Raw genomic sequence first — 25,107 nt, forward strand, 5'->3', positions numbered from 1 at the left:
CTGCAATTGATGAGCCCAAAATGCTACACCATGAAGGTCTGCAGCTAGATGCCTCTCCAAATATCCTGCACACTGTCTAAAAATGCACCAAAATACTGGCAGTGTTTTCAAATTAAGATGTGGCTAATGTTTTGTGTGATTTCAAAAGTGTCAAAATGTGATTGAAGACCTGATTTTTTCCTTCTTAAAGGTTCAGTTCTTTTCAGCATTGATCATTAAAGTAGGAGAAACTAAACCATATAAAAATTGTTGTCACTGGAAAGTATTAAAGTACAATGCATTTACAAAGTACTTTGTCGAAGCATCTTTGGTAGCAATTACAGCATGAGTCTTTCTGTATATGTTGGAACAAGCTTTGCCACCCTGACTGGGGGATTTTCTGCCATGTTTTTTTTTTTTTTTTTTTTTTTCAGGTTGGATGGGGATGGTCTGTGGACATCCACTTTCAGGTCTCTCCAGAAATGTTAGATGGGGTTCAAGTCAGAGCTCTGACTTGGCCTCACTAGGACATTCACCAAGTTGTCTCTAAGCCACACGTGTTTTCTTGGCTGTGTACTTAGGGTCAATGCCATATTGGTGCAATGCTGCAGAAAAGGTCTTCATTGAGGATATCTCTGTACTTTTCTCCATTCAGCTTCCCCTCAACGCTGACCAGTTTACCAGTCCCTGTGGCTGACCCCTTTTGTCATTCTTGAAAAGAAAACAACTCTCTGTTGTTCTTTGTTCTTCTTTTAACGAAGAAATGTCATCAAGTTTTAAAAAAACTGGCACTTTATCAGCACCAACACTAAGCTCTTCCGCCATAATTGCCCCAGCCTCTTGTTGCTGCTTGCATACATCACGACTCCGCTGTGCTTGAGAGTACTGCCCCTTGTCGCTGATTGGTCCTGTCACTTTCTAACTGAGCCCAAACAGTTCAGAGGGGTGCTTTGCAAGATGGATTCGCCAATGAAATATAAGGAAACGGCCGTATCCATCTGCTTTGCAAGGTTACAGAGCTGTACCTTGCAAACAATCTCGTCTCTTAGCTCTGCAGGTAGTTCCTTTGACCTCATGGCTTGTTTTTTGCTGATATGCATTGTACGCTGTCAGGCCTCCTATAGAGGTGTGTGTCTTTCCAAATCATGTTCAATCACTTTAATTTACTACAGGTGGACTCCAGTAAAGGTGTAGAAATATCTCAGCAAAGATCAAGAGAAATGGTACCTGGGTCAGAATACTTCTGTCAATGTGATATTTAAGTTTTTTTCTTTTTAACCCTTTACCTACTGAGGCTAAAAATGCCGATTTGGACATATTTTGTTATTCTGGCTGTAAAATGGTCAGGAAATGCCCTATGTCTGAGAGCTTTGGTCCCTTTTCCCAGGAGTGCTTGAACTTGACTTTTCAACATCTGGTTAATGATTATTGCTCATTATATGGAATTGTCAGCAGTTTAAAAGAAGAAAAACACAAAAACAGATTTGTTTTTCATGGCTTTTATGAGAAGAAATGTTGTTATTGCTCATGAAGTTTTGATGCGACATTTGAAATGTGAACCTATACATGTTTAGAACAATCACCAGTCATTTTTTGAGTCTAGGACTCTGGATGTGCAAAAGAGAACTATACTAAACCTCAGTTCAGAAGATGCATCCTTCAAATCGCTGTCCTCCTCTATGAACCATAGCGGCTGTTTTACTGTTCTTGATGGTCTACCCGACATTATAAATGTGTGTAATAAAACACAGACACGCACAAATGTCACTAACGCTATTTTTTAGAAAACAAAGCACCACTCTTGCTCGCTCTCCTTTTACTCTCTTCCTTCGCTCTCCTTTCTCACTGGTCTTCTGCAAAGCTGACCTTTTCGCAGTGCTGTTCGACATTATTGTAATATATATACCACGCATCATATATTGCCGGAAAGCACAGATTCTCAGCTCTCGGTCAGCATTGGAAGTTTTTAAATTGAGCAAACTTTCAAGGAGTTATGGTGCTGAGAATCTGTGTAGTTGTCTCTCCAAACTTCTGGTGTATTGTTATGAATTCCCACATTATATGTTTGCGAGTACCATAATGAACCATATATGTGCGCATGCCCACAGTTCTCAGCTTTCCAACACCGTTGGAATTTTTTAAATCGGCTTTGACAGAGTTATGGTAATAAAACTCCAGACATATAGAACAGATCACCGGTGCTCCCTCAGTAGGTAAAGTGTTAACAAATTTGCAAACATTTCTAAAATTCTGTTTTCACTTTGTCATTATGGGTACTGAGTGTAGATTAATGAGAGAAAAAATGAACAATTTAAACAATCGTAGCATAAGGCTGTAACATAAAATTGAAACAAGTGAAAAATTCTTTCTGAATGCACTGTATCACAAGTTTTGACAACTGAATACTAAACACAGCAATTATACACGCCAATTTCAGTTCATCATAAGTTTAGCAGAAGATAGAAAGCAGTTGGTCACTGTAGCATTTAGAAACGTAGAAAAGGTTAAGACTCAATGTTCTGTACCTTCATCCACTTCCATAATTAATCTGACTGTGAGTAGAAAATTCTTTGAACATTTGGTCTGAACAGACAGCTCAGGGATTGGAACAGGAGCAGTTGTGTTGTTCAAATTCAGTAAGACACAGAGAAGACAGATTTCAAGGACTGTCAACAGAGGTTTATAACCATATTGTTTTATTTCTTACCAGTAGTGGCATTAAATAAGTTAGAGTGCTTCTTTTACCAGCCTTACACTTCAGGTTTCCCTCCCAACTTTCTCACAAAGTCTGCAGGGAATGTGTCTCAACTTGTTATGTTAACATTAACAATGATCCTGTCGGTAATAAGAGATTAAGGGTAAGCTAACGTGATATCAAGTTTGTCAAGTTGAGAAACAGTAAGACAGGATTGCCTGCAGGCAGGGAACCACAGTTGATAAATATTCGGGGCTTAGATCAAACTTGGGATCGGGGGACATTTGCTCCTGGGTTTTTTGTTCATCAGGCAGGTATGCCCACTATTTATTTATTCATTTTTAGCCTATTCTAAATAAACATTTAGATTTAAAATGCCAACAAATCTATACATCAGTGTGGCATTAATGATTGATCTTGATATGTCATTCCGAAACCACCATATTTTTTGAAACCAGACCAAACCAACTTTTCTCCCTTGAAAAAAGGGGCAGTTTTCTGTTTATTTCATAAAGTTACATACCACAGGTTTGGTAAAATTTAAGTGTAAAAGTAAAAGCAAATTGTATGGTTTCAGATTTGAATTAATTCATGGAAATGTGCTTTAGAAAGTTCAAACAGGAAGTCAATAACTCTTAATTCAGAAAATCCAAAATGGAAAAAAAATAAAATAAAATAAAAAAGTGTCCTAAATCTCATACCTCTATTCTGAGTGCATAAGTGCACAAAGTGCGTTCACACTGAGACGTTAACTCATGCAGTCTACTACTGGCACACTCAAAACTATTTAAAACTTAAGTGTGAAACAATGGAAACTTTGTAGCCTCAGTGAACGCCATATTAGCAGTGCAGCGAATATTGTACTGTTAGCAAGCTAGTGCGCTAGCTAGCACTTGCTAGCTAATGTAAGCATCCACTAGCTAGCTAATGTGTTACAAGTTAGGGCAGCACATCAGAATGAAGGCATTTAAGACAAAATAAACTCATTTTCTGTAAGTGAATAATGTTAACATAAAAAAACAAGTTACAAGAATCTCATAGTGAGTGAAAATAGCCATCACATTTCGATTATACTCATCTAATCTGTTTGCAACTTGCAATTAAAAAAAGAAATAGAAGAAGAAAACAGAGGCAAAAGACAGTTGTCACTTCCTGTAAGTGTAAAACAGCAGTGCATGATTTACAACAATACTAACCGTGGTTAAGTGCTCTTTACTGCATTTTACTGTACTGAAAAACAGCATACTAACATGCAGTATACAACAGTATAGTATACAAACAAAAGTATGCGATTGTTGCGACACGTTGATTTGGAAATGCAAATAGTGAAAATAAAAATGCAACAAAATAGGAGTTTAATCGCAGTGAACTACAAATCATGATTAAAAATTATTGTTTGATAGCCCTTGTAATAAGTAGGCCTAATAGAGGTTGTTTCATATTTTGAGATTCCCAAATGCTTTCAGAAACTAAAAAAAAAAAGAAAATATTAAAGGAAAATCATAATAAAGGCACAGGTGCAGAGTGAAATCAAAACACATGGAGTGGCAAAAAGTAAGATCACATTTTTAACTCATGGTGTTATATTTAAAATTATGACAGGCCTGATAATTGGCACTAGTGGGCCAGACCTGGCTCAGGGGACCTAATTTGGGGATAACAGCAGTAAGAGATTATCATCATGTTTAGCTGCTGAGAGAACGACTTCCTCTCCATGGTGTTTCACACCAGATTATGTGGAACATCTGCCAAAGAAAAGCGATTTGTCACACTTTTATTCTCGTTGTAAGCCCACAAACGTAAGACACTGCACCTTCTACAGTTCATGTCTAGATTGGCTTCTTTTTAACCCTTTTAAAGTATCCTTTCTCTTGAAGTATTGAGTATACTAAAGATAAGTGCTGACAATGTGGATATTCTGCATCAAGAAAGGTAAAAATCAATTCTGTTTGCTGGGAAACGTCGTAGCTGTGCAGGACTCATTTGGATGTGAAGTTACATAAACCACATTTGTCCACTTATGCATGGAAAATGTTTCCACTGACATTGTTAATTTTTTTTGCATGGATATGTTTGAAACTGCTTACTGGGTCATGTTTGCATCTGTTCGTTGAAAACAGCTTTTCATCTGGACAGAGGTCATTGTGTTCTATTTTCAGGGAAGCTTTAAAAAGTATTGGTCTAAAGTGTCCTTTTTTTAAATGTAAAGAATATTTTGGTGGTATGTAAATTAGCAGTGAATAAATGTTGATTTAACCATGAACTCATCAAATATGCTCCTAATGACTGAAGCATCACTTAATGGTGCATCCTGCATTATTTCATGCATCAAATCATCATGAGTCATGCATTAATTATGAATTAGTCAGGCGTGTGTTGTGTACCCTTGTTATGAAGTGTTATCTCTGGCAATGACAAAATGGTTGAGCAGCATTTTAAACAACAGAACCACTTCATATGCCCATAATCAACCACACTGCAAAACAGATCAACACACAAACAAACCTGATTACTCTTTTTACTTTAAATTGTCCAAATTACAAAATAATAACATGATTTCTACTTCATCTACAAAATAACATATTTATGACTGTAGTAAGCATCATTGATTTTTTTTTGCTCTAACAACCTTTTAGACATGCATACTGTTGAGAAATATAAAAATATAAATATAAATACATCCCATTATTATTCTTAATGAATCCATGACTAAGATCTGAAATATTTCATCATAAAATAATTAAAATGCAGTTGAGTACGATAAGGCATTAAGATGTATCACAAGAGCTGTACAGAATCCTAGAGCAGAGGTATTATTTTTTTAGTGTTATGAAGAGAAAAACTAAAATCAACCAGAAATCACTACTTTTCTCAACAGGAAGAACACATTTCCAAAGGGAAAAAGAAAAGAAAAAAAGGAAGAAAAAAAAAACAACTACAAATTTCAAGGTAACATATCAACACAAAACTGAAAAAGCACTCCAGTACAAAACCAGGTTTGTTTACAGCATACCAAGTGGTGTTTTCAGACTCCAAAAGTACATTTTTTCTCCACACTTATGACTTTATATGCCCTTTCTCAACACCACATCACTCACAATATAACTCAGATCAACAGAAAAATATCCAACAGACAGTAACATGATTAATAATGAACAATAATGACTTGCATTCAGACCATGATGTGCTATACAGAGTTAAATGACTAAATCTAATGCATAAGTCTCACTCATTGGACTGGTACAGAGAGAAGACAAAAATGGACTATGGCAATGATGGTTACAATCAAATGAATTCATCACATTCATTTGGCTGCCATTTTCCCCTGGCATGACACTGAGGATGAGAAGCTAAAGCACTACTGTGATGTTGCACTGCTGTGTTACAGATTGATCATCCCACATGTGCCAGAAATAAAAAACTTATATATTCTGATTGATCAGCAACCGAAAAGAAAAAAATTGCATCCAAAAATTGGGCAGTATTTCAGGTTGACACTATGTGTTTTATAACCCATTAGCTACATCAAAGTCCTTGTGAAACAAAACATTATATATCTTAAGCTTTCAATACAAGACAGGCTGTTAGTTACCACCAGGCCACATTTTCCAGATGAAATTCATCACTAAGTGTATAAAATTAAGTTTTAAAATCATGAAATGGGAAACAATAATCTCAGCCCTAAGATGCTGTTGATATGCAATGAAACACACCCGCTGGTTAGAAACGACGCGCCTCTCTAAAGTGTAAAAATCTGCAGTGCAGTTTGTTCAAATCCTTGTCTCCAGAGAAGATGCCCATGCCATGTAAAATGGAGGTTGTGCTAGTCTAGCTAGCAAAACTGCAGATCACCCCCACCATCCACACACACACAATTCAAGACAGTCTGGCTGCAGACTACAGACCACTACTGATAGATGCCTCAGTCAGGTAATGGAAATACACCCTAAAACTTTGAAAATAAAATCAGATCGAACTTCAGTTAGGTTTAGGATACCAAAAGTTAAAAAAAAAACCCTGACCTGAAAAACTTAACTACAAATGTTTATCAAGGCCTTAACTAAAGCAGTCTAAACAGTCTGCCTACAGGAAAAAGCTACATTGGCTTCAGCTATGTTTGCTAAAGCTCATTTTGCTCAAGCTAACATCTGAGACCATCAGTCTGCAGCTAGACTCCTCTCTATTTACAGCAACTTTTTATTTCCCAACATGTCTGGTGTATTAACTGACTAATTTCTGCTTCAACTTTAAACAGACTTTAAACAAGAGCTTCTATTAGCATCCATTACTTTCAAAGTCCTATTACCTTTAGCTAAAAATGGCACGTTTCTTATTCTAGGTTAATCATCTACACCAGCTAACTATGATTTTAGCATTAACCCACTTTCTGGGTAATGCTAGCCAGCAGGAGAAAGAAAGCTAACAGTTTTTAACCTTTAAAAATAAGGTCTGTGGTCTTTTCAGAATTTTACTTTCTTTTGCGGATCAATCAGGAACTTGTAATGTGATACTGACTTTTCAGATTAAAATCTTTAAGGACAAAATCATAGAACAAAGCAGTGCAATGGCTATCATCCTAGCATGACTCGAAAGAAAAATAGCCGCCATGTGAATATGGTCAATGTCTGACTATGTCTGAATAAAATCAACACTTTTATAAATATAATCGTTTACAGCCAACTAATGTATCGGAACGGCTAAGTGTTTCTCTCATCACTACGCTTCCCTAACAATAAGCATGACTGAGCTAGCTTTCTTTCATGCAAAAAGGTAGTTTTCAGGTGCAGGAGTTTGCCATGTCAGAAGCCAGAAGAAGATTTGATTTTCAGTTATGTTTTCTTACTTCTTCTTTGTGTTTTTTTAAGACAGCCAGACCCAGAGAGGAAGACTCAGAGGAAGAAAAATTCAAGAAGCCCATTTTGATCCTCGCTGAATCAAACCACAATAATTTAAGGTGCTTGACATTCCTAACACAACTCTATTCTTATCTCTGTACCTTTAAGAAACAAAAAAACAATGAGTACATCCCACAAATCCATACTGACCACAACACTTAGGTATGGCCTCCTGTTCTGATCTATATACTCTGAAAATCAAACATTGATTTTAGCCTTGTGACGCTAACATGCTTACACACAACTTCCCTTTCCTAATGTTTTACTTAGTTTCTATCAAACTATTCTTTCTCTATTTCTTAACGCAAGCCATTTGGATTTTTTTTTTAGTGTGAGCTGCAAAATGGAGGTAAGATCAGAGCTGGTGTGACATATACAGTACTTGGTGCACTTGCAGAGAGCAGCTGACGCCAGGGGTGAGGGAGGGAGGATAGAGAGAGAGAGAGGGCAGAGAGGGAACAGTAACACAGTAGATGCTTACAATACCACAGTTTCTTATCTGAGCATTCAGACAACATATTCATTTTTGTCTTTAGTGTAGCCATAAACACCCCCGTTTTCTGTGACTTTCTGCTCTTTTAACACAGCTCTTCCTTTTTCTCTGCAGCACTGAGGTGATGCTGCCCTTGAGCGCTTTACTGCTGTTAATCTCCTCCACCCTTAATCCTAACCTTACCAATAAGTGTGGACTTTAGACAAGAGAAAGTGGATCAGCATCTACGTGTCACTTTAACCTTCTCTAACCTTACCCTCTGTTAGAAGACCAATGTTATTATTGCTGAGCTCCGTCCTGCTAACTGTGGGACTGTGGTGCTGCGATGCTAGAGCAGTCCGTGACGAGCAGGTCCACCACAGTGTTGCCAGTGACATACACTGTAGGTGCCGTCACCATGTTGCTAAGGGAGACAGAGCTGCTGGCAGCAATATTAGAGGTGATGGGGCTTGGGGCACCCTGGTTGTTGTTGTGGGTTCCCATGTGCCCTTGGAGCTGCGTGGGGGTCTTGCAGTGGACGCCGCACAATTGGCAGACGAGGACGCCACCGGTGGCCGTGCCGCCGAACCCCCCCGGGCTGTCCTTCCACTCCTGACCATGGTGTTTCTGAGCATGGACACGAAGGTACGTCAGTGTGGTGAAACCTAAAAAGAGGAGAGAGTGAAAAATTAGACTTGATTATTTCAGAGAGTGAGAAAGATGTTACAGCTCACTCAGATCCAGGGTGAGAAAAGATCTCCAAAACCCAAAATAGGACTCTAAAGCAAAAGGAAAATGGTAAGTATGATCTTTTTTTGTTACATGGAATAAAAAAGCCTGCTCACAAACACAAAGCCCTAAAAAAGTTTAAGATTCTGGATTTATGGACACTTTTTGTTTGTTTTTTTTTTACGTTGCCACTTTTTTTTAAGACACTTTATAGAAGAGCCTGAGTAAGGAGTAAATGTAAAAGAATAAGACTTAGTGTTCAGAGTTAACCCTTATCTAAGGACCTAATTGTTTTGCTCAATACGAGTAATTCAGTACATTTTCCTGACAGTTAAAGAGATTTTTTTTTAGCAAACCCTTTTTTGCCATGTTTTTATCTGACTAAAAAAACAGTAATATAAAAGAATATTCACAGAGCATGATATATACCCACACATAAATGAAACAGGATAATATATTTTTGAACAATATTTCAATAAACAGCACCATGAAGTCTCGTATGGGCAGAGTACATATTCAGACATAAATAATCACCAACATTCAATTCAATTAATTTTCAGGCCAACCTTCTAGAGAATTAAAGTCCATTATTATAGCTCTTTTAGCTCTGTTCTGGTTTCCACCAGCTCCTGCTCCTAACACCTTCTATGTGATTTTATAATGGCCAAATGCTAAAAGCTAGCAGCTAACTGTGTTTGTGCACTTCTTTGATGATGAACATGACATTTACTGCAGGTTTGAGGTTTTACCTGCAAACAGGAGCCTGAAACTCTTGAAACAACTTAAGGTATAATATAAGATATTTTAAACATTAAAAAAGAAAACAACAAATACTTCCCGACTTAATATTTCATTGAGTGATGACTTACTATAAAGACAGAAAAGTCAAACCCCCTCTGAGTTTGTTGTTCTCAGCTCTGTGTTCATACCAACAGGAAGGTCTTACGTTTATTTGGCTAAGATGCTCTAAATCGTAGGTGTCAACATCAGTTTCAACCTGAACCACATCAGCATTAATTGTGTTCTTAAAGGGCCAGTCGTTACTCAAAGACTACAAAAATCAACGACCTTTTCAACTTTATTTTTGTTTATCATAGGCTTTAGTAATATTTTAATTTATAATAAGAACTTAAAGCAGAAGTCTAGGAAAAATAACAGAAAACAGACATTAAATTGTGCAACTACAGTACAATTTCTTTAAAAATAGTTTGGTAATGAAAACAAATGCTTGTATTTATGTATGGAAATACAACACAGAGAATATGGAGGAAAAGTAACAGTACTGTCATTCAACACAGGTTAGCGTGCCATTGATAAACTAGATGTTAATCAAGCCAAGCATTTATTTAATCTTCACTCAGTGGTTTGAAATAGTATATTAAAAAAATTATATTCTTTGTAAGCTCTCACAGGCCACTCAAAATGATGTGTCAGAGTTTGATGTACACTATGTTGCCAAAAGTATTCGCTTACCTGCCTTTACTCACATATGAACTTAAGTGACATCCCATTCTTAACCCATAGGGTTTAATATGACGTAAGCTTTGCAGCTATAACAACTTCAACTCTTCTAGGAAGGTTTTCCACAAGGTTTAGGAGTGTGTTTATAGGAATTTTTGACCATTCTTCCAGAAGCACATTTGTGAAGTCACACACTGATGTTGTACGAGAAGGCCTGGCTCTCAGTCTCAGCTCTAATTCATCCCAAAGGTGTTCTGTCGGGTTGAGGTCAGGACTCTGTGCAGACTAGTCAAGTTCATCCACACCAAACTCTCTCATCCATGTCTTTATGGACCTTGCTTTGTGCACTGGTGCACAGTCATGTTGGAACCAGAAGGAGCCATCTCCAAACTGTTCCCACAAAGTTGGGAGCACGGAATTGTTCAAAATCTCTTGGTATGCTGAAGCATTCAGAGTTCCTTTCACTGGAACTAAGAGGTCAAGCCCAGCTCCTGAAAAACAACCTCACACCATAATCCCCCCTCCACCAAACTTTACACTTGGCACAATGCAGTCAGGTGTATGCTGCTCGGCCATGGAAACCCATTCCATGAAGCTCTCTATGCACTGTTCTTGAGCTAATCTGAAGGCCACATGAAGTTTGGAGGTCTGTAGCGATTGACTCTGCAGAAAGTTGGTGACCTCTGTGCACAATACGCCTCAGTATGCTAACATTCATTAACAGATAAAAATGTCAAAAGGGTGTAACATGTAAACTGGTAAATAATAGCATCTGTACTTACTGCGGTTACAGAGATGGCAGGCGTGGTGCTGTGATTGGTTGTGCACCCTCATGTGGTCTGTGATGTAAGCAGCTGACAGGAGCTTGCCACAGATGTGACAGGGGACTTTTTCCTCGTGGCGAATCATGTGTGCACGCAATCGATCCTTTGTGGCAAAGCTGGACTCACAGGTCTGAAAAAATGATTCATCAATTATTGTTAAGAAATTTTTTAATTCTAACATTTAAATCTGTTGATGTTTTGTTACATGAATCAGACTTGAACGCCCACTTTTAACCAGAGGCTGAGATGGGTGGAGTACGCGGCCGCCTAGGAATGAAGCCAAAACATTTAGCGCTCCCCCTGCTGACTGGCTACAGTTTAGTTCAAAAATACCGCTTCTCCATGTTAACAGATGGAATTTAACTGGGCATTAAATCATCTTTTATCACAGGTACTGCCTTGACAGGTATCATTTTTGTGATAAACATCCAGGCATTCATTTTTCTGGATAGTTGTAATTGAACAGAAAGTAAACTTAGCATCATGACTGACAGCTTTGTTTAAAAATGCAGCACAACATTTTAAATAGGATTAGCAGAGTAAAGGGATTCAGGTGAGAGAAAACTTATTGGAGGCTTCTAGTTAAGTCACTGAACTTTCTATAACTTTAGGTGTCTGCCCAAAACTTACACTAGAATTTATTTTACTGTCGACTGAACCAACCTAAGCGGCCTAAACTTAATGTGTGCTTGGATTAGCAGAAAAAAGTGGCTGTAAATACCATCACTCTACAAGCCAGCTCCCATATGCACATTTCTTGGCCTCAAATGAAGTCATTAGCCCAACCTGTCAGAACTTGTCATTGGGGTATTTTATCTATTTTATTGGGATGCATTGTCCATGCATTCTACATATGACCTCCTACATGTATGCAACACAGAGACATTTAATGTACCGAACATGACAGCAAGGTTTTCATCGTGTAGGAGTAAGACTTTGTGCTGCTATATGTTAGCTCAACTATAACCATGAAGTGACCTGCTTTAGTTTCCATGGTAATGCTCTCAGTGTTCACTTAATCATGTCAGTGGCTTCTCCTGCCATGAGTCATCAGGACCACTGCATCTAAACATGTTAACTGTTATCATTTCATGACAATAAAAGCTGCTTTGGGAGGATATTATGGAGAAACAACATGACGCACCGGGCATTTGAAGGGTCGCTCAGAGGAGTGCACCTGTCTGACGTGACTGTTGAGATGGTCCGGCCTTGGTAAATAGAGAGAGGTAACATCTCAACATAGGCAACTTTTTAAAGGCAGGTAGGAATATTTGTGGTTTAAATCATCAGACCAAATGTTCCACCTGGAGAAAGCTTTGCCACAGTGGGGGCAGACGTAGGGTTTCTCCACGCCGCCCTGATGCGAGCGCACATGGTGGCTCATGCGGTCCTTCCTCTTAAAGCGCTGCTGACAGATAGGACAGGAAAACGGCTTTTCGTCTGAGTGGGACAGGCGGTGGCGGTTGAGGTGGTAAACATCACGGAAAGCCTTCCCGCATGTCTCGCAGGCGTGGTTCTTCCTCACAGGGTTGGGGTTGGGGTTGGAGGGCCGCTGAGGCAAAAGAAACAAGCAGATAAATTCACTCTGGAGTTTGGATGGGAAACAGCTTCATACAAAAAACACTTTCCATATCAGACATTCAGACACTTTTTGATCTTTCTTCTGCCTAAACCATGCAAATACACAGACATGTTTGCCCTGCTTCCAGTAAATTTATTATGTTAGTTTAAATACTTCCAATTAAATTTAAGTATTGTGTGAGCAGCACTCTTTACGGTACAGAGAACATGCAGGGGAGCATGGGGGGCTTCTAGCACAGTGTTTCTAAAACTGGGGACCAGAGCAAAAAACTGGGATGGATGTCACTGGTCCCAGAACAGATTTCTATACAAAGTCAACCAGTCAAATAAGCAGACGTTTTTTTTCTGTCAAACACCATCCCTGTGGCCAGGCAGCTTCAGAAACAACATGCTGGAAGGTTCGAGGTTGACGACAGCCATCTCCACAAGGCCCTGACCCACCTGTACTGTCGCCCCTGAGGTCATGACGACAGCAGCAGGAGGCGGAGCGTGGGGGTTAACACTAGCCATTACGTTTGGCATGGCGACCCCATCACCATCCTGACTACCCAGGGGAGGCTGCTGGGCCCCCGCCAGCAAGCCGGGAGGGGCAAGAGGAGGAGGTGCGGAGAGGTGAAGCAGGGAGAGGGGAATAGTCTGCCTCTCCGCCCTCCCTCCAGCCCCCACCGCCATCGCCGACGGGGCGGCCACCGCCACAGCCACCTGGCCGGCTGCTCCCTCCTTTGCCCCCTCCGCCTGCTCTCTGGCCCTGTCCTTCATGCGTACCCCAGTGTGGACCGACTGGTGCCGCCGCAGGTTGTAGTTGTTCTTGAACTGCTTGTTGCAGATGGCACAGATGTGGGGCACGCGGGCTGGCCGAGACACGGGCTTCACTGGATCCACAACGAGGAGGGTGGAGAGACAGAAACAGAAAAAAGGTTTGTGTTAGTGATGCTTTTCTTGTACATACTAGTAACAGCACAACATGTTGGAGAAAATAGGTTTGGAAAGCTCATGGTAGTAATGTATCAGCAAACCTGTTTGGTTAAAGATTTAATATGGAAAATAATAGAAGAAATCAGTGAAAACACTTTGCTGGCAACAATTTAGAAAATACATATATGATGTAGCTCATATTTCAAGCAAAAACACAACATCTCTGTCTTTGGCTTCTTGACATTTTCCTATTTTAATAGAAGAGTATTACTATTATCCCATTATCCTGTTGGTTAGCAATAAAAATCTATTTAAAGATTATCATAGATAATTATCATTATATAGATTAAGCAGCTGTTTTATTGCATATTTTATTGTATAATGATCATATGGAGAGTGGCAGTTAACTATTATTCTATCATATTCACTTTAGAGATTATTTTGATGTTTTCTTGTCAACCATCATAAGTCTGACAATCAGGTCAAAGGCCAAAAATATCCTATTTATTTTAATAAAATACTTAATAAAAATGTTTAAGAGTTGCTAAGAAGTGTTTTATCAATCCACAAAATTGCTGCTTGTTATTTTTCATCTGTGGATGAAGCTGCATTCCCATATAACACAGAGCTTTTTCTTTTTCACATTTTAGTCTGCTTGTAAATGTGAATGTGAACACTGAACAAACTTGAGGTAACTATGCATTAATGTAACAAATCAGTCCATGGTTTGGACTAGAGTGATACTTAACACGTGGCTCTTGAGTCTCATTTTGGGGCTCTTTAAGATCTCTGAAAAATAATTTCCACAGAAAACCTTACAAAATGGGAAATTTGACTGCAGAAATTATCCATTGCAAGTCACATCAATTAGTTTTTTTCCCATCAGATGAGTGCAAGAAAGAACAAGTATGATAAAGCTGTTTATCATTGGCAGATAAGATTTGGCAAATTTTTCATGGGTGCAACCCTAATACTCAGCTCTGCTGCTCATCCCACAAATGCATGTTCCTTACAAATGTGACACCATTAAAAAGGGTAATAAACAGGCTTTCCAATGATATAAGATTTCTTGCCAAGAAGCATTGTTACAACAAAGAAATCATCTACCAAACACAAATTTCTTTACTTTATTTGCTAAGTTTAGTATAGATATGGTATATCATTAAAAAATTAACAACAGAAGAATTCCAAGAGGGGAATTCAATCAGTGATTTTCAATTCAAATGATTAATCTCCAGTACTGATTGTTCACATTTATTAGATTACATTCTTTATGGCCATGCTTCACCTGGATCTGTGTCATCCTTTCACCTGCCAATCTTAAAATACTTTATTTCTGTTGCACCTGTTGAATGATGTAAATTAGAGCAGCTTTGTGAGCTTCTGTGTGCTGCTGGCAGCTCCACAGGTCTACAGTGTAATGTAGTGTAGTGTCCCTCACCAGGCAGGGGTTCCTCACTGAGAGCAGCAGTGTCCACCGTTGAAGGAGGCTGAGCTATGTGCTCTGTGGGTGGGGTTTGGGGAGAACTCGTATGCACAGACATGAGCTCTGATTGGAGGCTCCCCTCCACTTGGTTTTGGGTGGGAGTATTCTGGTGGAGCAAGCAGAAGGCCATCACCAAATGTAAACACAAGTCCCAGCTTTATCTAGAGGTGTAACACAACGTGTGACGATGGTAGGGCTGCTGCACACACACTCACTAACACACACACACACACTGAGAGAGGCTGTGTGACAGAATGAGAACAGAAACAAGAGGCCTGCTCATCAAGCCTACCTGGAAGAGAAAATTGCCCCAAGCAGCATCCATTTTGCGCCACAGCGATGGAGATTATAAAGTCAGCTCTTGATTGTGATCGGGGAGAGAAATCTTTGCATGGTTTGGATCGATCAACCGGCGATCGTGGCGATAAACAGACGCCTGTCCTGCAGCAGGAACGACGGGCTCCCGGATTTGCTCGAAAAAACGTGAATGAAGTCGTTTGCAAAAATATGTTTTTCTCATTGAGGTAGCCTAATGCTGTCCATTAAAATGCACGCTCTCACGCAGGCTGCAGCACGCAGGCCAGCTCAAATAATGGCCTGTTTCTATTTCACTTTGGTTTCTAACTTTCATTAATTAAATACTTATTTGACTATAACGCAATATCACAGAACTTAACTGTTTCCAAAAAACAATAAAACGCATATTACAGTATTACATTTTAGCAATTAACAAAAAAACACTACGTGACATTAAAAACATTTTTAAGAAGGATAGCACATATGGGTTATAACACACGTATCTGGTAGCACAGCAGGTCATGCTTTGTTTTTAATTTATGAATCTATTTTTTCCGATTTCTCCCAATAGGCCAATCGGCTGTTTGTCGAAGCCTCGCGTTGGATTCAAGCCCTGACCCCGGCGCGAGGCGCTCTCGCCGGGCCGCAGCCTCTCGCTCCACCTCGGCCGTTCAGCTACGAGGATGTCATCTTTCTTTTTTTATCGCCCGCTCTCCCTCCTCCCTCCCTGTCTCTTTCTTCCTTTTCTTTTTTAATTCCTCTTTCTTCTCCCCCTCCTCTCCTTTTCTCGCACCGCTATGTCCCACTTGCTCTTAAAGGGATAGAGTTTCCTCTCATTTCCGTCTCCCTCTGGCGAAGCTCGTCCTCTCCCCTTCCTTCCTGGGTTTAGTCGGCCGACGCAAAATGCGCCACTCTGTGTTGTTTTTTTTTCCTTCCCCCCTCCTCTTACTCCTCGGGCAGCTGGAGCAAATCTCCTCCTGTACCTCCTGCGCCGCAGAAAACAGCCGGAGTGACTTTCCATTAACAGAGCGATGACAGACGCATCTTAAAGGGGAGGACACGCAGATCCTCCCTGTCGGCCAATAATAATGATGTCAGAGACAGATATAGTACACAGGATGAATAACAGATCAGCGTGTACACACAATGGAGGGGATTAATACTCAGCATTATGCATTGTTCAAAAGCCTACATTTTAAACATACTATTCTTTATGGTATCATTTTCATTATTTGCTCTACTCAATCTATTTTCAAGGTAATTATTATCATAAAGGAAAAGAAAAGGACTCTGTCCCATTTAGGTTAAAGATTTACCAAATTCACAGGTTCCAGCCCCTCAAATCTTTACACAGAATCAGGTCTGCCCACAGAATTGACTGGGCCCTGAAAACTCCAGTGAATAGGCCCCTCCTGTTGTGATTTATTGATGATATCAATGCACGTGGGTCGGATCAGTAGCATTGGTGCTAATATCCTGGCTAAAAGTTACCTTATGTTGGAGCCAGAAAGCTGTTATTAGGTTCTGATGTTCAAATTACTTATTCATAACTCTTTTAACCCCTTTTCATCACTATTTCTGCCTCATTTGTTCCCATTTTTGCCCTTTTAAAAACATTTTTGCCTCTTGTTGCCCATTTTGCTACCTCGAACCTGTTTTTGCTACCTTTTAACCCCTTTTCATTGCTTCAGCCACCCTTTTTGCCACTTTTACCATTTTTGCCACTGTTACTCATTGTTGGCACTTTTTGCCCATCCCATTTTGCCACTTTTTAGCTGCTTTCACCAGTGTCCACACATTTTGATCCTTTTTTGTACTGTCTTTATTTTCCTGTCACTTTTATACCAATTTTGCTTCTTTGAACCAATTTTTACCACCCTGTAACCACTTTTAACCACTTTCTAAACCTGCCAATTTCAGCCATTTAAACCCATTTTGGCGCCTTTTTTGTCTTTTCAAAACCATTTAATTATTTTCCCCTTAAAGTTATTTTGGCTCCTTCTAATTTATTCCCTGGCATACTGACATTTGTGCACATCCTGGCTTAGTATAAGGTCTGACATTACTTTCAAAATAGTTTAGTCAGTGTGCCCATTCACATTTTAAACATTACCAAAAACAGGTAATTCTATTTTAAGAAAAGGGGTTTAAAATTTTTAAAAAGGCTATATTTTACTACAGCATAAATAAACAAATAACTTTTTGTCTCTTTGATAAGAGTGGTTATTATTCAGTAAAAAAATAAAATACGGTCATCACCATTACCTTTACAATGGAAACTCGGCATTTCTTAAAGAAAAGACTTGAGGGTAGTTATGCAAAGTGTATTATTTTTTGGGGGTGGGGTCAGGGCCGTAATATTCATTAATAGGCTATATTATTGATATATTTACAGTATTATGGCATTAGCATTAAAATATGTCTCAACAATGATAAGTAGACTTGTGGTATAGTAGTGGGAACACATGAACTATGAATTGTTTAGCAGGACGATGTAGGAGGAACTTTATAAGTCAAAATTGGTAAAGGACTTGACCCCCACAAAGGGGTCTGATCCTCTGATTTTAACCATTCACTGATGATGTTTTCTCATGTATACTGGGAATTATCTTGTGCCCACATAAGACGTTTTGTGAGCGTGCAAAACTTTTCATGTTCACGGGATAGCTTTTGTTGCATACAAGGAAGTTTTCCATGTGGACCTGAAACTTTCTTTGAATTGTATTTTTTCTGCCCATGTCCCCATAGGGCCTCCATAGTTTTGGGACTTTTTTGGTGACATTTTATGTCACATTATTATTTGATCAACTTGGAAAATAAAATTGTGATGATCTTTTGATAACAATTCTAAAACTAATGATAGTTTTGATTGATCGTTTTTTTGTTTTGATCATTCGGTCCATAAAGCTTAGAAAATTCAACAAATGTTCTTGTGCAATATGGATTATTTTGTTACTAAGTCAAAAATCAGAGGATGTTCAGATTCATAAAAATACAAGCCTATACCCTCATTTATAAACTAGAAGTTTCTTTTAAGACCTTTTGTGAGAAAAAAAAGCCTTCATGGATTTAGAGATGATCATTTCAGTGATGGCCATGGCTTAATCCAAAGGTTCCCAAAGTGGAGCCCATGCCCTTTAAGGGGGGTCCCAAAGTTATTACAGGGAGGCCACATGACAACGATGCACCTCTTTCACACTTTTAGCAATGGATGGCACATTTTGTGAAAGGACCTCCAAGAAAATGTAGGGCAGGGGTGTCCAAACTATGGCCTGGAGACCAAATGTGACCCATTTTAATTGTCCTGCAGCAATTTCTACCAGTAAAATTAAATATGGACCACATTAGAACTAGAAGCTTGTGCTTGACTGTAGTGAACTGCTTGGTTTCAGCACTAGTCAGTGCTGCCATGCCAGTTTTGTAAACAAACATCGTGACCAGGAGAATTTATCGATGTGCCAGGGCTTACCAGAGATCCCCTTAAATCTGGTCGGTCCTTAAGATGATTGGCTATTTGCCTTGTCAGTCATTGACTAGTCATTTAAGCATATCCAATCACTAACTATATCTTGACCTACACTGGATTGGTTTAGCCAACTTTAATATTCTAAAGGTGAGGTATATGAAAGCAGTACCGCCATCCTTATAATTTAGCATGTGGCCCTCAATGGAAAAAGTTTGGACACCCCTTGATGTAAGGCAAATCCATCAAATCAAGACCAGTTAATGTGTTAATATCAATTTATTATCTTTTTTAAATTACTTTTTAAAGCACCCCACTTCTTTTCCAATACATGTGTTCAGACCCTTTGCCCTTTTCCTCCTCAAGCTTTAAATTGCTTGATTTGAATATTTAATAAGGATTTCACCCTCCCAGCCTCCCCCACCCAACCTCGCCCTCTTCCACGCCCACCCTCCCTCTCCCCCCGAAAACTCTGCAAAACACAGTGGAGTCTGCGTTGCGTCTTCGTCTTCAAGTTTAAACCGGGCAGGAGGTGAGCCCGCCTGCTCGGACACAGACAACAGCCCGTCTAAACACACTACCACACTGACTTCCCCAACACGAAGGCCGTCCCCGAACCCGCCAGTCTTAGTTTATATAAGGAGTTTCATGCATGCACTGAGATTTCAACCAAGCATAAAGTAGTAGGTTATACAGGGAATTGTCTTGAGCTGGTGTTTCTGAGTCATACAAACAGCAGGGTGATTATCTTTTTTTTTGTGTTTTCTTAAAAAAAAAAAAAGTTGTTTTTGATCCCGTCAAGTAAGTGACTCAAAAAGAGGGAGCCTTCAGGAGCTTCATGTGCACAAGGAAATACTGATTGGTGCCATTAGCTGAGGACGGGCTGCTGCGGTCACTGCTGCTGTGTGTTCACAGCAGCTCAGTCGACGCCCGTCCTTCCTCTTCTTCACCTTCTTCCCACAGATTATCAACGACTGTGCACATCTCTCTTTTCTCCCATGATTCCTGTGAGAGGTACTGCTTTAAAACCCCTAAAGTAAGAATAAATAAAAAAAGGAAAACCAGCATTTACATTCCAGTGCCCAATTGTAAAATCATTATTTTTCTCTTTAAGAGTCCAGAGGAGGTCAGAGTTCATGTGGGGTGTCCTTTAAATTTTTTTTTGTCTTAAAAAAAGTGGCAATATAACCAGACTTTACCGCTCGACACATACATACATAAATAATTAACAATTATTAATAACAACCCCTTATTAATAATCATTAATGCCTTGAACACACACCATACCTGACAATGCAACAGTTTTTATCATAGTTTTTTACAGTCAGAAGTGGGCCCTTTGTGAACATGATCACAACAACAATAACATCAGGATTAGTTATGGTAATATTGACACCTATAGAAAATGCAGTTGGAGTTTCCCGCCTCTAAATCTTGAATCCGATACTCATTTGAATATATCAAAATTACTATCATTATCTTTGTTACTCTATAAAACCAATGATGTGTTTTTTGTTTTCATATTCCCATAAATATGTACAGTAGAGATCAAAAAGTGTGGGAAGAGTGATCTTAAATGCCAGTGAAACTTGGACAGGTACGGTACATTTCAAATGTGTTTGGTCATGTTTACAAATGTTTTTTTTTTATACATCTATCTCATGCATTGGAGTGACTCCCATAGACACCTATGTTTGTTTAGATACTCAATATGTCATGAATGCTGGAAAGCTTTTTTCTTTTTTTGTATTTGTACATGTCCACAAACATTTCTCCTCATCCCGGCTGCATTGTTTGAACAGAGTCTTTCGCCTTTAAAAACATTCGGTGTATTTTTTAAATCATCTCGAAGTCATCAAATAAAAACTTTGATGGCAGGTCATCCCTTTAAGAACCCCTTAAAGGCATTGGTGACGTTCCAAGCTATTTGTTTTTGTGTTTTTTTTAGTACACTTAGTAGAAAAAAAAATCAACAGCTGTTGTAAATCAATAAAAAGTGTCAGCAGGAGCTGGGGACTGAAGCCAGCCATGTTTTTAGATTCTCCCCTTTCCTCTCTCTGGAGCAGAACTTAAGAGTGCTTGCTAGATATATTCTCATCACTACCGACTACATACAAGAACATACACAATGCAAAAAAACATGTTTTCTTCCTCTTTTCTCCTCCCTTCTGTCCTTCATCTTTCTCCATTCCTGCGTAGAACATCATAGAAGAAGACACGGCTGCCATCTCTCTTCCTGCAGCTCTGGGAGGTAAAAAAGGTCGCTCCTTTCACGCTTCCTATACAAAGATAAAAACACTGAACACAAAGCATCTCTTTTTGTAATCTAGCATCACCTAAATCCAGTGGTTTCACAGGTGGTTACATTCCTCCCTCCTATGTTTACACCTGTGAGAATGGGACAAAACCTCTCAAGCCACCCTGAGTCTAAAGAGGCAGGATGCATCTCAACACTGTCGCTTTAACCACTCTTTGTCCCATCATCCTCTGAACTCTCGCTAATCTTAAAGTCCAGATCAGCCCAATAAATGGGCGAGGAGACAAGCTGAGAGTGTTGAGATGCAGCCTGAGATAGCTACCTTCCTAAATCACCTCCCTCTCTCCTCCTCCTCCTACGCCCGTCTACGAGTAGGAGAGATGGGAGCCGTTGGAGATGTGTGAAGTGACTGAGGTGCTTCTGCTCAAGACGCCGTCACTGCCCCCTGCTCCTCCAGGCCCCCCGCCGGACGCCGTCCTCCTTAAAGGCTGGGGGCTGTTTCTCAGGGCCATCAGGCTGGGGGCGCCACGTACGCCCAGACCTCCACCGCCGTAGATCGCCCCCTGCGAGGAGGAGGAGGATGAGGACGAGGAGGATGGGCCAGAGATGGAGGGAGGAGCAGGCGGTGGGGGAGGTAGCATGGCCAGGGACTGGGAGGAGGAGCGTGAGGGGAGGTGATGGGAGAAGGGCAGGGGGTGTGGGTGGGCCAGGTCGCCGCCGGAGCCCCGCACTCCAGCCCACTCCCGCTCCCTCTCCTTCTCCCGCTCCCTGTCGCGGTCCCTATCCCGCTCGCGCTCACGGTATAGCTGGGGCGTGCTCTGGTGGTGGTAGTGCTGGGGCAGATGGTGGCGCTGGTGGTGGGAGGAAGAGGAGGAAGAGGAGGAGGAAGAGGAGGCAGAGGAGCGGGAGGAGTGGTGCACCTCCCTGCTGTCTCGCCCCAGTCCCAGGGCCAGTCCCAGGCCGTGAGAGGAGGAGGAGGACTCGCTGCGGCGGTCGCTGGCGCCGCTGCTGATGCCACTGCTGCTGCTGCTGTTGTGGCTGCGGCGAGAGTGCTGCTGCTGAGGGGCGTTCTGGGGGTGGAGGCCGTGGCTCCAGTGGCCGGCAGACCGGGAGCCAGGGGGCGGGGCATTGGAGTAACCCTGCATGGGGTAGGCCTCGCTGGGGATGCCTGACAGAGCCATGTTACTGAAGCCCAGACGCATACTCTCAGAGTCGAAGGATTCGATCTCGCTGGCCTGTCGCTCCAGGAGGGTGCGGATACGTTCAGAGCGCTCATTCTGAAGGGACAACATCTCTTCCTCGATCTAGGAAAACAACAGGACAACAGCCATGAACACACTGTCTTATTTTATGAAAAGCACTCAAACATTTTCTGTAGCTGGGATTTTTGTTCAGCAAAGAAGCTCTGGGACATCCAGAGGTTTCATATTTTGTTCCCTCGCACTCACTCAGTGACAAAAAAGACTCATAAATCACATGGCTTCAACCAGAGGTCTTGTTCAGGTGATGACAGCCACACCTGTATATACATGAAGTTATGATTACAGAAGTGGTCAAATATTCAAAACACCAAGGTAAAAAAAAAACTTTAAAAAACAAACAAATGTAAAAGATATAACACAATACCTAAATTTCACTCATACATCTATGTGGCTTCTCTCTGTTTACATCTTTTTTGTCTGTAGAGTTTGGACTGGTTTTTATCAGACCAAACCCAATTTCCAATTTCAACTGATTTTCTTTCCTGTTTATAGGAAAAACTCAAAATGAAGACAGAAATGTCAAAAACAATTTGTGCTATGATCTCAGAAACATTAAACAAAATTAAAATGAGTTTAAGGGCTGAGGTATAAGCTGTTAATTTGTCTTTAAAAAAATAAACGGTTTATCTTGAGCTGTATTTTACAGTATTTTATATTTGATTGTTTTATGTATGTACGTTTGTATTGGGTTTTTTTTCACCCTGGGTTGTTTCTCAATGTTTGACCACACCTGCAGTCATGGCGTCTACTGGTGTCAAAAATCTATACACATGAATGTGGCCCCAAATGTTTTAAAAATCATCACCTAAAAATCCAAAGTCTGACCCGCTAAAAAATAATAATAATAACTAGAAAAGCACTCGGAGAGTGCAGACCTCCGCCATTATCTCCCAATAGTACAGAATCCTTTCAAAAATTCCTGGATCCAGATGGGGATCCGGATCACTCCCAAAATCTAATCAGTGTTTCCTTATGCCATTTCTGACATTTCCTGAAAAATTCATCAAAATCTGTCCATAACTTTTCAAGTTATGTTGCTAACAAACTAACTAACTAACAAAGCAACTAACAAACCCTGCTGATCACATAACCTCCTTGACGGAGGAGTGAGTGGGCGGATTTTTCTTTTTCTGCAGCTGTCTTTGAACATCCCAGCACCTACTCTTTATGTGATTTGCATGTAACCACCCTTCCTAAACACCCAACCTGACCAAGGAATGTGCTTCTCTTTACATCAAAAAATCAAGTTTTGATCTCAACTTTTCTGTTAACTTGGACCTGAATTCATTGAAGAAGATTAATTGATGTGGCACAAGTAGGATGGGGAATTAGGGCCACATTAAAAATTAAAAAAAAATAAAGAGGATCTGGAAAAAAGTAAACATTATTGAGGAAAAAAATAGAATTTATATAGAACAGTTTACCTAAAAAATTAAAGTACTGCTAAATCTACTGAAAACTTTAACTCTTTGCTTAAGACTCACCTGTTTTAACTGGCTTTTAATAGAAGTTCTTTGCATTCTATGGCCTTATTTACTAAGTTTCTTCTTGCATTTTCACATTTTTTTACTGTTTTATTGCCTTCTTACTCATATTTCATATATCCATAATTGTCATAAGTCTGCAGCATTTTAGTCAACTGAGTTTTTAAAATGGGCTTGACTTGAAACTCTTAACAGTGCAGTGTGCCAAAACTCGGAATATTAGTGAAATCTAGTTAAATTCCTGCTTGTGATGTCCACTTCTCTAAACAAATGAAGCAGTACTGAGAAGGAGATCGTAGAGATGGGCAGCCCTGAGAAATGCTTTATGTGGGGGGATCCATGTTACAGAGGTGAGATTGGGCAACTGAACTCATAACCTATGACGGTCTCCATGACAAGACACGTCCCATTACAAGTATAAAATTGAGTATTTCTCTGTCTGAAATTTTTAGGAGATATCTGAGATACTGTAAGTAAAATATATCTCAATTAAAATACAGTGCTTAACAAATTTATCAGACCACCACTCAAAGTAAGGCTGCATCATGAACTCTTTCATTTTCAGTGAGCTCTACACGTTTTACCATTTTGAACAGGAATGAGGAATTTCAAACTGAATTCACCCTTTTATACCCAAATTTGAGCCGGCTCACTGGGCTTCTCTGAGAAGTCAGAAATTAATCAAGCATAGCATTCAACCACTAAAACTAATTTTTCTGTTCAGGAATGCAAGTAAATAACTATAATTTGACAGATTAATCGAGAAATAATAATGTGCTTTACTATTTTTTCAGTTTTTTTGTAAATCAGTATATTTGAAAATTCATGGATAACAATAATAATTATATTTTAGCATTAAAAATATCATTTGGGTTAAAGAGGGTGGTGGTCTAATAAATTTGTTAAGCACTGTATGTAACATAGGAATGGTCAATTTTTAAAGTAATGTAGATATTTTGGTGCAGAAATTCTGCAAACCATCTTAAATCTGATTTGTTTTTTTATAAAATGAACGGGTCCCTTTTATTTTTTGAGAGGCCCTATTATTCATCACAAAGAAAGCTCTAGACTTTGTGCTGAGAAGGACCACTAATAGAAAACTTTTCAGTCTACTTAAATGTAAGATAGGAAAAAGTTATATCTATGCTAACGATGCTAAAGCTAACAGGTGCTGTACATCCTTATTCAATATTCTCCAGCTTCACCATCCTCTCCGTCTCCCCTAACTGGCTTCCTCAAACTCACCTGATGTTTTCCCCTTTTTAAAGAGCTTTGCATTGATAGGAGTGATAGCTAAAGGCCTCTAA

The 25,107-nt window shown here is 39.8% G+C and overlaps 2 protein-coding genes across 3 annotated transcripts in view; both read right to left on the reverse strand.

Moving 5' to 3' along the window:
- Window positions 1-5,178: 5,178 nt before the first annotated feature.
- Window positions 5,179-16,293, reverse strand: mazb (MYC-associated zinc finger protein b (purine-binding transcription factor)). 2 transcript variants are annotated; one of them, XM_041815679.1, is made up of 7 exons: window positions 15,330-16,293; window positions 14,993-15,143; window positions 13,078-13,508; window positions 12,360-12,607; window positions 12,200-12,263; window positions 11,014-11,185; window positions 5,179-8,706 (listed from the first exon to the last, which is right to left on the reverse strand). In XM_041815679.1, exons 1-7 carry the CDS (start codon window positions 15,360-15,362, stop codon window positions 8,363-8,365), a joined length of 1,443 nt encoding a protein of 480 aa, XP_041671613.1. In that variant the 5' UTR covers window positions 15,363-16,293; the 3' UTR covers window positions 5,179-8,362. The 2 variants fall into 2 exon arrangements, with proteins under 2 accessions (XP_041671613.1, XP_041671614.1); XM_041815680.1 differs by having other exon boundaries at window positions 13,402-13,508; window positions 15,330-16,291.
- A 3,012-nt stretch (window positions 16,294-19,305) lies between these two features.
- The window catches only part of taok2b (TAO kinase 2b), a 47,992-nt gene continuing 42,190 nt past the window's right edge, over window positions 19,306-25,107 (reverse strand). Inside the window, exon 20 of the mRNA XM_041815664.1 lies at window positions 19,306-22,358. Within this exon, the coding sequence (XP_041671598.1) occupies window positions 21,420-22,358 (939 nt within the window). The 3' untranslated portion in view covers window positions 19,306-21,419. The remainder of the gene's footprint in view (window positions 22,359-25,107) is intronic.

This window comes from Cheilinus undulatus, linkage group 20 (assembly GCF_018320785.1).
Source record: "Cheilinus undulatus linkage group 20, ASM1832078v1, whole genome shotgun sequence".
In the NCBI taxonomy this organism is placed as follows: Eukaryota; Metazoa; Chordata; class Actinopteri; order Labriformes; family Labridae; genus Cheilinus; species Cheilinus undulatus.